General features: G+C 38.9%; 1 protein-coding gene across 1 annotated transcript in view; it reads right to left on the reverse strand.

The window, feature by feature from the left end:
• The window catches only part of Arfgef1 (ADP ribosylation factor guanine nucleotide exchange factor 1), a 98,214-nt gene that overhangs the window by 62,726 nt on the left and 23,361 nt on the right, over positions 1–12,127 (reverse strand). Inside the window, exons 5-7 of the mRNA XM_028864549.2 lie at positions 11,387–11,566; positions 5,656–5,932; positions 1,201–1,302 (exon numbers count right to left, since the gene is read on the reverse strand). Of these exons, the coding sequence (XP_028720382.1) occupies positions 1,201–1,302; positions 5,656–5,932; positions 11,387–11,566 (559 nt within the window). The remainder of the gene's footprint in view (positions 1–1,200; positions 1,303–5,655; positions 5,933–11,386; positions 11,567–12,127) is intronic.

The raw sequence follows: 12,127 nt of genomic DNA on the forward strand, positions 1-12,127 counted from the left end.
ATTTGCATGCAAATGGATGGAACTAGAGAAAATCATCCTGAGTGAGGTAACCCAAGCCCAGAAGGACAAACATGGTATGTATTCACTCATAAGTAGATTCTAGATAAAAAGCAAAGAACAATCAGACTGCAACCCACAGATTCATGGAGGCTATAGTAGGGGGGACCCTAGGATGACTGTGGCTTATAATAAGTTTTGGTTTTACTCAATTACTGAACAAGCCTCAATGAAACATTTCACTATTAAGATAAGAATTTATACTGTATCAAGCTGATAATAGAAAAATAAATAAATAAATAAATAAATAAATAAATTACTTAATTAAAAAAAAAGAAACTGATTTTCATTCAAAAGTGGCAGCGGATAGCTTATGACTTCAACATCCAAGAGACGGGGGTGCACAGCCATACTCCCAACATTTGAAAGGCTGAAGCAGGAGGATCATGAATTTAAAGCCAGCCTGGGCTTTAAATCCAAAATACTGTCTCAGTACAAAAACAAAAGAAAACATGTTTTTTTTCCTCCAACAGATATAAATCACTGAAAACCCGAACACTAAGTATTTTAATAAATCTTAGCATTCTCAGGACAATGGAAAAATACACCCTTCCCCTTTGCTACCTAGAACAAAAACAAAAACAAGAAATGGAATCAATCAACTCAGTGTGGTAAGGAGGAGGGTTTTCATGGCAGATTCTAACAGAAGCTAGAGATAAAGTTCTCTCCTATAGTCAAAACTATATAAATGTGGTAGTTTCCTTTCATCTGTGGCACTGCTCTTCACCTAATTACCCAATTACAGCTGCAATCCAAAACTATTATTATAGTAACACTGAATAGTCTTAAAACTGCAGAGAAAGATGTTTTTACTAGTTTGCTGATGTATTTCAAACAGCGATGCTCTGACCACAGGGCATGGGAAGGGCATCCCAGCTGTGCAGCTGTGCTTAGGAAAATGGGGGTTTGGTACTATCTGGTGGCTGAAAGCATCCACTGGCGATCTTAGAAAGCATCCTGCATGGATGGGGAAGGGTATACTACGTCTGGCAGACATACACACACATACATACGAACATTAATTTGAGAATTGATCATTTCACCCCTTTGGTTTCTCATTAAAGGTTTTCCACAGTCAGATGAAATCCTTAAAAAAAAAAAAAAAAAAAGAAGAATAAACGAATTTCAAGTAAAGTACACTACCTCCAACAATGATGTTCACCATTTCTTCTACAATGCTCTGGACAATATCATGTGGCTTTTCCTCACAGTCTCCATCATACAATATGTCATTTTTAGATAATGCTTTGAAAGAGAAAAATTCAAGATATTATTTTAATTTTCTAAGAAACCTTTACCAAACATATATAATGAAACATTTTTGGAAAAAAGTCAAGTGAATGTGAAAAATTTGGAACAATATCTTGTTAAATTTTCAGAATTCATAATCAAGACAATATAGCATTTTTCAAATTCAAACCCATTTTAACAAGGTTCTATTTGATAAGCTATTAAACTACTATTCAACTAATGAAAGTTCATAGATTATTCCTAAAGACCCAAACTTCTAACAGCATTCTGAATGAAGCATTTATATCGTCTTGTGCACATTAGTGTGCACTTGGTACATACATGTCTGTACTAAGACTTATCCAACATCTGGTAACTGAAGCTTACTTTGATATAAATATCAACAGTGCATTTTATTACAGAAAAATAACTAAAGAGACAGAGATTGAGCCATTTGGGACACCACTAATGTTTTGCTTTCTGTTTCTTCACAAAAGAATCTGTATTTCCAATTGTAAAACTGAATTAACGCTAAAAAAAACTTTTATTTCTCAATTTAATAAAAATGAAAACAGGTGGCAGAACTTCTGAGCAGCTAAAGAAAAGTTGATGGAATCTGACAGCTTGAATAGATGAGTGCAGACAAAAAGAGGATCACACCTGGGGCTTTTGAGGTGCTGAAAGTATCTCAAGGTGGTTCAATTAGCATTTTAGGATGCTCCAGGCACCTGGCAAACACCTCCCTATAACAAATGGCAGCCTGGCAGCCAACTTTTCTATCTGCGGTTACAGCAATATCTCCACTGCTCCCCATGAAGACGATTACAAAAGATTACGACTTAACAATGCTCTTTTCCCAAAGCCTGTCCTCCCTGTAATTGTACTGTTTTTAATCTACTATCTGCCACATTCTACAAAAGTTAACTGTCACAATGGGAAATCTGTTAAATAAATATGTTCAATCAGTACACTTATAAACCAGAAAAAAATAGCATTTAGATCCCTCTGTGGGATAAAATCCTAAGTGTCTTGGTAGGTTTTTTTTTTTTTTTAATTTGGTTTTTTTGAGACAGGGTTTCTCTGTGTAGTTTTGGTGCCTGTCCTGGATCTTGCTCTGTAGACCAGGCTGGCCTTGAACTCACAGAGATCCGCCTGGCTCTGCCTCCCCAGTGCTGGGATTAAAAGTGTGCGCCACCACCGCCCAGCGTAGGTGTTTTTTCTACCATTTCTAAGCTTTCATTTCTGTGCTGCAGTTTGCTAAAACAGCTTGAGTTTGAAAACTGTGGCACTTGGGAAGGAGAGGCAGGTGGGTCTCAGTCTGGTCTACAAAGTAGGTTCCAGGACAGACAGGGCTACACAGAGAAACCCTGTCTCAAAAACAAACAAACAAAAAACAACAAAAGAAAATTATAATTCCAATGTGAGTAAATATACAAAGCTACTATCTACAAGTATCTAAAAAACAGAAAAGTAAAGTTTTCATGTAAACTGACAGAAATGTGTAAGTGATTACTATTTATAATGCACAAGAACTGCCTAGAAGTTAGCTATTATGTGCAACGTCACACAGCTAATAAAGCTGTGCTCTAGAAAATGCACTCTAAACTGAAGGTTTATTTATACCAGTTGTTAGAACAATGCCTTCATGGTCAAAATAACCATGCTACCTTACTGATAATCCTTCATTCTATAAGACATCTACAGTGATGTCTTACACACGGCATGTGTTCTTTTGTAGTAGCCCATGTTATTTCTGTTGGAAATTTTTCCATTTTTTCTAGCTAGTCATTTTTATCCACTATAACTCAACTAAAGCATCACTGCCTTCTCTATGAAGGTACTTTACTAATTCTCCTCAGCCTAACGCCCTAGGCAAGCCTCTTCTAGGAAACCTATAATACAGTACCTGTTCATGCTCATCTGACTCGCTGGGTGGCTGAAAGCAGCAAACACACTAAAAGCAATAGCTATATCTATCATCTTAACCCCAAATTCTAGTACTCAGAACATAAAACACAGAATGCTCAACATGTTTGCTGAATGTATAAATAAATGAAGAACAAACAAGATCCCACCTGTGTCAGAGATCAGCCCTTTGCATCAACTCCTTTAAACATGCAGTGAAAAGCAGGAGCACTTTTGGCAAAAGCAGTTTAGACAAAGTACATGGATTCACCAATTGGCAGCTTACCTAGTGTGAATGCTGGTTGCCTAAGGCAGCCTTTTCAAACACAGCAAAAGGAAGACTGGGGAAGACAGCTCAGTCAGTAGAGTGCTTGTCAGGAAAGCATGAGGACCTGAGCTTGATACCCAGAACACATAAAAAGTGACTATCAGCACTACAGAGGCAGAGGCACCAAGATCTCCATGAGTTCAAGGCCAGCCTGGTCTCTATAGATCTATATAGCACATTCCAGGCCAGCCAGAGCTATACAGTAAAACTGTCTCAAAACAAACCACCAGCCAAGTGTCAAAGGCAAATGCTACTCTTGCCTTAACCAGAGAAGACCTTTGCAGGAACACATGACTGCACTAGGTGCTGAGAATAAATGGAGATTAAATGCTGAACCATAAACAAGACATTTATACCACTTCCTCTAAAGATCAAAACTTTAGACAAGGGGCCAGAAAATGTAAGAACATAGAAGAGCTCCAGAATGCTATCTTTCTAGGCATGATACAGCCATTCCAATCATGGACTCAAAGCAACTGTACTTGTCTACACACAAACAGGACAAGGATAGGCCTGTTAACAGCCAACCAGATGGGGGAGGGCCTCAAGGGCTGTCCATCTCTCAGGCCTAACTGAACTAGTGATCATTGATAAGATTCTGGAAACAGGGGAGTCACTGCCATCAGCTAAGTACTCACTAGTGAGCCTACTAGACTCCAATGGGGGGTTGTACACTCAGTCACACAGATGGCCCTGGTGAAACACACTGGGTCACAAAACAAGACCAAACCATGAATATGGAAAAGAGAGGCGAGAGTGATCAGCATTACATGTATACATGTAAACTGTATGGTGGTGTATACTTCTAATACCTGTTCTGGGGAGGTGAAGACAGGCAGATCTTCAGGATCACTGGTCAGCCAGCCTAGCCTACCTGGTGAATCCTTATTTCAAAAATAAAATAAATAAAATGGTAGCATCCAAGTAATGACACTTTCGGTTGGCTGCCTTTTTGCCTCCACACACTTATGTACACATACACATCCATTTATCCCACACTAGGCTCTAGAAAACGTAGTTTTAAAAAAGTCAACAGCTGAGGTCTTTCCTCAAAGCAAAGTAAAAACAGATTTTAGATGACGTCTAACTAAGGCCTATCAATCCACAATTGGGCAACACAATTTCTATCATTTTCAAATCAGGCTAAGGGAGAATCAAAGGGAATAACTCAAACTCTCTGGCATGCTGAAAGAATAAAGAGAAAATGATGTTGTGTGTTTAATTCTATAGAAAAACTTAAGTAACCATTGGCTTCTACGTCACTGTGACTTCTCTCACACAGAGAATGACACAGGACTAGGGAGTTGGCTCAGTGGGTAGAGCAGCTGCTATACAAGCATGAAGACCTGAACTCAGATCCTAGAGTGCAGGAAATGTCACTGTCTGTAATCTCAGCTCTCCTACAGGGAGATGGGGGGTGGAGACAGGGACCTCCCGGAAGTTCCTTGGGCAGCCAGTCTTTCTTAAGTAATATGGAAAGGCAAAGACTGACATCTAAAATTGTTTTCTGACCTCCACACATGAACTATGCACACTTGCACTCACTCTTACACACACACAGATTTAAAAAAAGAAAAATATTGAAAGAAAACATCAACCTTGCTGACTACTATACAAGGTATAAAAATATTTTAAATGAACTTTTTGTATGTAATTTTGTTAATCAAAATTGTTTTTATATTTAATTTTGTTGCTTTTTTCTGAAATAGGTTCTTGCTGTGTAGTCTCGAGGCCAGTCTCAAAGTCATGATCTTCCTGCCTCAGCCTCCCAAGTCCTGGAATTACAGGCATGACACTTCCTAAACCAATAATGGCATTTTCAACCATATTCTAAAAGCTCTTACTGAGATTTTTTGCTATAAAACTAATGTGAAAAAGAAAACTAAAGTACTTATGTAATTTTGTAACAGAAAGATAACTCTCTTCCAAAGAAGTCTGTAAGTCATACTGCTTGTGAGATGCTAATGAATGTATAGTATCATTAAGAGATATTTTGCAGGTTGAAGTGCATAGCTTCAATGATATCCAATGATAGAGAAGATCACAATTATCACAAAGTATTTGATAACCATGAAGTCGTTCTTTCCAAATTTCCCTTAGCATGCTAGCACCCCACAGCCCCATCTCAAGATTACTTTCAGCTGCAGTGGCCTGATCAGCTTCTGTCTGTTCATTTTCTGCACTGGAAATATCAGATCCATTTTCAGGCTCTGTATCATCTTGGAGACTTTTATCCATATCATGTGTATGGGGATCAAGATCCCCTTCATGTTCTTGGGATAGATGATCAACAGTCTGAGGTGGCAAATATCTAAGATGAGGTGATTCAGGCTCATGATGGCTTACTGGAGACTGTAACAGATGATGATGCTGCCGGTGCCTTTCTTTTTCCATTTGTTTGGCTTCCTGTAACTGGAAAGAACAAAATGATTTCCAGTATCAGTAAAATAAGTAGCTTGAAATTCACCTAATTATAAATCCTTTATATAAGGTATCCTTTTTCTCTGGGCTTGGGAATTATAGCCCATCAGAACCAAGATAAAATATACTAAAAGAAACAATGTTACTCCTTAGAAGTCTGGAAATTGGTGTTCATTTTTTACTCTGTGTGTCCGTGTGTCCACATGAGTGAATGCCACATGTGTGCTAGTGCTCATGAAGGCCTGAAGAGGGTGTTGGATTATGAGTCTTCTGATTTGAGTGCTGGGAACCAAACTGGGTCCTCTAGAAGAGAAGCGAGTGCTCTTAGCTACAGAGATATCTCTTCAGACCTTGTATTTGATGTCTGATGCTGAGAAATGTACTATCTAAACATAATGAAAATAATTTTAATGCTGCCAAGTGGTAACTGGATTGTTGCCAATAATATATTTACCTAAAACCAAATAAAAATCCCACACATAAGAAGGAAGCGCAACAGACACACACTTTCTCATTTACTCTCTCTTCTGTCTCTCTCCCTCCCTTTCTTGCTACTTCTCTCCTACCCCTCCCTTTTGTCTGTGTACCTGGAAATAAAGTATAGAAAGCTACACAAGAAACATCTACATGGGGTGGAGATTAGGAAGTGATCAAATGGGAAACAAAGGGTAACAACTTTTCAGTACATACCCTTTCGTAACATGTTCTGACATCATCATGTCGAACACCTTTTAAACAGTGTATTAAAAAACTATATTTAGTAAGTAAAATTGCCATGAGGGCTTACATCATTTTTGCCCAGTCATCTAGAAAGCACAAAAATAATTGTGTCAATCAGTTTGAATTTTATTTTAGAAGATCTGTCCTTTTTGTGTATATAATACCACCTCATAAACTGACTCACTTAACAAAATGCTAAAACAATCAAGCAGGATCCCAGTATTCCATCTTTTAGAACTTTATTTCTCTTCATACATTCTTTCAGTCTTTATGAGTTGATATGAAGGATTATCACAGGATTAATTTCCAAAGATAAGTATCAAATAATATTTCAGAATCTTCAGCAATATTTCAAATTACATAGAATTATATAAATTTATATAAATAAAATTGAATTAAGTGATTCTCATGTCTAAAAAGTAAAAGAACCCTATAATTAGTAGTCCAAAACTTGTACTTCACAAATAAAGGCACTACCAGGTGCACAGTTAGATGAAAACAACCCTGAGGCCAATGCTGCAGCATGTGCAGCTTGCTGGTATCAGAGGGACATCACCTTTCAACTCAGTGCAGCTGTGCCCACCAGTTCATTAAAAAATCAGTGACGCTCTCAACTTGAACGAGAAAAGCTTCTTTCTGTAGTGGGCAGTAGTTAATGTGGAGACTCATCCGGGAGCTCAGAGTAAGAGACTGTTGAGTGCTCAGTCCTAAATGGAACAGCTATGCCAACCTCTCCCATCCAGGGCTGAGGGAAGTGGGAGCGGAGCGAATGTAAGAGTCAGAGGATGCAGAAGAGTGCTATGAAATGCGTCTTTTAGACTGATGTGGCCACTGCTCTCAAGAACTCATAGCAGCTGCAGTTCCCTGCAAAATGTCCAAGACCAAACCGTCCAGCATTCTAACATGAATGAAGGAGGAGCTCAGGAGCTCTGCAGCCAGCTGAGGAACTAGGCAACTGATGGCTGCTAGGAAAGAGAGAACATATTTTCTTTCTTTCTTTCTTTTGGTTTTTAGAGACAGGGTTTCTCTGTGTAGTTTTGGTACCTTTCCTGGAACTCACTCTGTAGACCAGGCTGGCCTCGAACTCACAGAGATCCGCCTGGTTCTGCGTCCTGAGTGCTGGGATTAAAGGCGTGTGCCACTGCTGCCCAGCTGAGAATACATTTTCTTCAAGGATGTGGCCACTGGTAGGTTGCCCATGCTCCAGTGGATGTCCCCATACCCATGTGGCTGTTGGTAACACTAACAGGACTATTTTTGTTTTTCTAAAGAAGGGAGAGGTAAAGGAGAAGCAGGCAGTGGTATCATGGAATGGTAGAGGAATGTGTTGCAGGGTAAGGAATGGGAATGGGGATATAGCCAAGATGCATTGTATACATGTATAAATTTAAAGAACAAACAACAATACCAAAATGAAAATAAAAGCCAGATTTCCTGCTGTTTAGAGAAAGAAGTTATAAGTAAATCAAGGGAGAAGGCTAAAATGAACTCTGATGTTGAACTGGAATCAGAAATGTCAGTATAAACATGTGGCTTTAAATATATACAAATAAAAAGGTCACATACAGGTATAGAGATAGGTGGAGGAGAGACTAGAATATAGGCATATTTTCTAGCTGTATTTGCTCAGAGAGCCAGAAGCAGGAACTCAAAAACAATGAACACACTAGTTAACTTGGTTAAGTTCCAGATTTGGGTTCCTAAATAAATATCCTTGCCCAAGTAAAGGAGCCAAGCTCCTCACTGAAATGATTGATTTTAAAGCTGAAAAAGGCAAAATTAAAAATGAGCACAGTGAGAGCAAGTGACTCTGTGTTCAACATGGCTGGGACACCCACACCATCTCCGTCCTGGGTGCTACGACCATCACAGAGCCGTGAGATGTCACGACAAGCGCTGTGAAGGAAATGCTGCCCTCGGAACACGGCAACGCCACTGCACACCAACTCACAACAGCCGTGGCTAGCTGCAAGACCCAGGTGGCCAGATTCACAACGGGGTGGGTAGACTTCTGAGGCATCACTCTTAGCTGAGAAGCTACTGCAATTGGTGGCTACTGGGGGGCAAAGGTCCCGTGTCTCTAGGAATGTGGACTGGTAGTCCGTCCCCATGCCCAGGGAACAACCATTCCCACTGACAGCACTGGACTAACTCAGTGTATCAAATAACCATGACAGGACAGAGTTGGGAGGAAGATACGACGTGAGGGGTCCTGAGGAGTTAAGGGGAAGAGGTCGATTTCACCAGGACATACTGTGTATTTATGAAAAGTTTCCGAGTATGGAATAGTCCTTAGGCCCACTGTGCGGATACATGTCACTGTGACTGGTTTAATAAAGACGCTGACTGGCCTATAGCTAGGCAGGATAAGGTTAGGCAGGAGAACCAGACTAAGAGAATGCTGGGAAGAAGGAGAGTCTGAGGAGACTCCATGAGACGCAGAGCAAGCAAGATGAGAAGTACGTACATGAGGTAAATGAGTCTTAAGGGCAGCACACAGATGAATAGAAATGGCTTAATGTAAGTTGTAAGAGCTGGCTAAAAACAGGCCTAAGCTATTGGCCGAGCTTTCATAATTAATTAGTAAGAAGTCTCCGAGTGGTTATTTGTGAGTGGCTGCCACAGCACAGAGAAATTCCACCTATAAAAGGGTATTTTTTTAAGGAGCATAAAATATCTTAAGATTTCAGGATAGTATGGGGGTATTCAAAACAGAAGGGATCTTATCAAATGGGCAAAAGGACATCAAGCTGAAATAACATGGGCAAAAAATGATAATATCAGGTTACTATACATAAGACAGAATAAAGACCCAGGAGTAGTTTTGACTTGAATAACTAAATAAATAGGAAAATTTAAAAAAGAGGACTCTAGTTGATAAACAGAAAAAGGAAACAGAAAAACACCACCAAGGAAACAACAGAGTAAGAATTATTCCCAACAAGATTTACTATTCAAATATACTAAAATGGGGTATAAAGGGAAAATAAGATATTTGTATTTTCCTAAACTACCTTCCAAGATGTCCATTAAATGCCAAAGATAGATTAATAACTTCACACCGGAGGAACCTGACAGATACATATTCTTTTTAATGTTTTACTTTTATGGACCTGGGTGTTTTGCCTGTAATAAAATATGCTTGTGCAACACAAGCAAGGAGGCCAGAAGAAGGTATAGAGTGGAGTTAGAGTGGTAGGTGGTTGTGAACCAACATACGGGTGCTAGGAATCAAACTCAGGTCCTCTGAAAGAGCGGCCAGTGCTCTTAAGAGCTGAACCCTTTCTCTAGCTCCTGACAGAAACATTCTTAACCAAGTGATCAAGGTTAGTATCACTAGTCAAAAAAGGAATCAGCATTAGCTTCTTGACATAATACATGTAAAGAACACATTTCTACAAAAAAAAAAAAAAAAAAAAAAAAAGTGTAACTTTATTCTAATCATGAGAAAACAGAAAACAAAGCAAGATCATGAAAAAGACAGCAGCAAGGCTAAGGCATTGTAACAGAATGGAGAAAACAAAAACCAACAACTGAATATAATGTGGGGACCCTAGGTCAGCTACCAAAACAGAAACCAGATATTGTTGGCGAGATTGATGAAATCCGAGTAAGGCTCTACACTAGAGTTAATTCTGCTGTTGATGGTAAGTTATGGTTATACTGGCAAGAAGGGAAGCAGGAAGCCTGGGAGGTAGCACAGTGGGTACAGAGCTCGTTAGGAAAGCATGAGGACCAAGTTCGGGTCTTCAGAATTAACATAACAGGTGCAGTGACATGTGTCTGCAGTTCTAGTGCTGGGAGCATAGAGACAGACAGATGCTGAGGCTGACCCTGTTGTATAAAAAAGGGTGGGGCTGGAGACGACTCAGCGGTTAAGAGCACTGGCTGCTCTTCCTGAGGACCCAGGTTCAATTCCCAGAATCCACATGGCAGCTCACAACTGTCTGTAGCTCCAGTTCCAGGGGATCTGACACCTTCACACCAATGCACATAAAATAAAGTTAAATAAATTATTTTTTAAAATGATAGCAATTGATAGAGGAAGACTCATGATGTTTTATACTAGGGAGCATACCACCATATACCACACATACATACACACAAAATGTAAAAAACGAAAAGCAGAAAGTCAAGGGTGGAGGAGAAATATCTCTCAATTATTTCTGCAGTCTTTCTTTAATTATGAAGAACTATGCAATAAGATGCAAAACAAAACAAAGAACCAAGGTAAGTCTGTAGTTCTTAATTTCTTTCCAATCAACCTGAAGTAGTTTCAGAGGTTAAGTCTGTAGTTCTTAATTTCTGTCCAATCAACCTGAAGTAGTTTCAAACATAAGGAATATCACAGCCCTTTAATGTATAGAAGAAATAAAATATCCTTCATCAATATAAAAATGTACTTTCAAGGCTTAATGAATCATTTTATACTTGAACAGATCAAATAAGGTAGTTTTATATCTACTCTACACTTTATTAAGCTTAAATTTGGTAAAAATATCAATATACAAAATTTCCATGAGGTACTCAATCTTATACATTCTATTTGTGAAACTAAAAGGACATCTTGTCTAAAGTCAAACAAGTTAGTAAAACTAAGACGACGACACACACACACAGGAATGGCCAGGCTCTACTGTACACAAAAGACACTGCTACAGAAACCTGGGCTTCACTACAACCACTCCCAACGCCCGGGGTCTTCTCTCTCCTCTTCATACTCACTGCTTGGTTTTCCATGCGTGCAAAGATAACATTGAGCATCTGAGTAAGAGTAGCTTTGGCTGTTGTCTGATTGATGAGATTTTTGCTGGCTAGATAGATATTGTAGCATGTTCTCACAGCTTGCAAGACCGTTCCTTCGTGGATTTCTATGTGTTGTGATGTCACTGCAGTAAGTAAAGCCTTGAAGAGAAAAGAAACACAAGTCATTCTGTATCCAGAGTTTAAGCACAAAAATATGTATTTTCATTTCAAAATTAAAACTTTCAGAAACAATTACCACTTTAGGTAGTAATGTGTATATATTTCTACCTAATTTGAACTTGTTACTAACTATTAAAATAACTGAGGCTTTCACCGCTCTGAAAGTAGTTTTCCCAGAGGTCTCTCAACTCTAGAACATCCTTTAGCTAAATTTCATTAGAAATAGTACTCTTTATTAAAATGCAGAGTATTTACATTTCATCCCAACTGAGCATAGATATGTCTCATACAACACAGTATCAATACGTAGACATATTATTACTACCACAGCTGTAACACTAGTGACTAGAACATAACTAGTTTTCCTCTAAAAGAATTCAACCATCCAGGTTGATTATAGCACAAACTTGGATTTTTTTTGAGCAGGTTCAATAGGTGGATGGGCACAAGAGAATACTGAAAGCAGGTAGAAAAACAGTACATCTAATGATACATGGGCTGAGAAGGAAGACTACGTGGGATCTAACATACAGAAAAAAA

Source organism: Peromyscus leucopus, chromosome 5 (assembly GCF_004664715.2).
Source record: "Peromyscus leucopus breed LL Stock chromosome 5, UCI_PerLeu_2.1, whole genome shotgun sequence".
NCBI classification, from domain to species: domain Eukaryota; kingdom Metazoa; phylum Chordata; class Mammalia; order Rodentia; family Cricetidae; genus Peromyscus; species Peromyscus leucopus.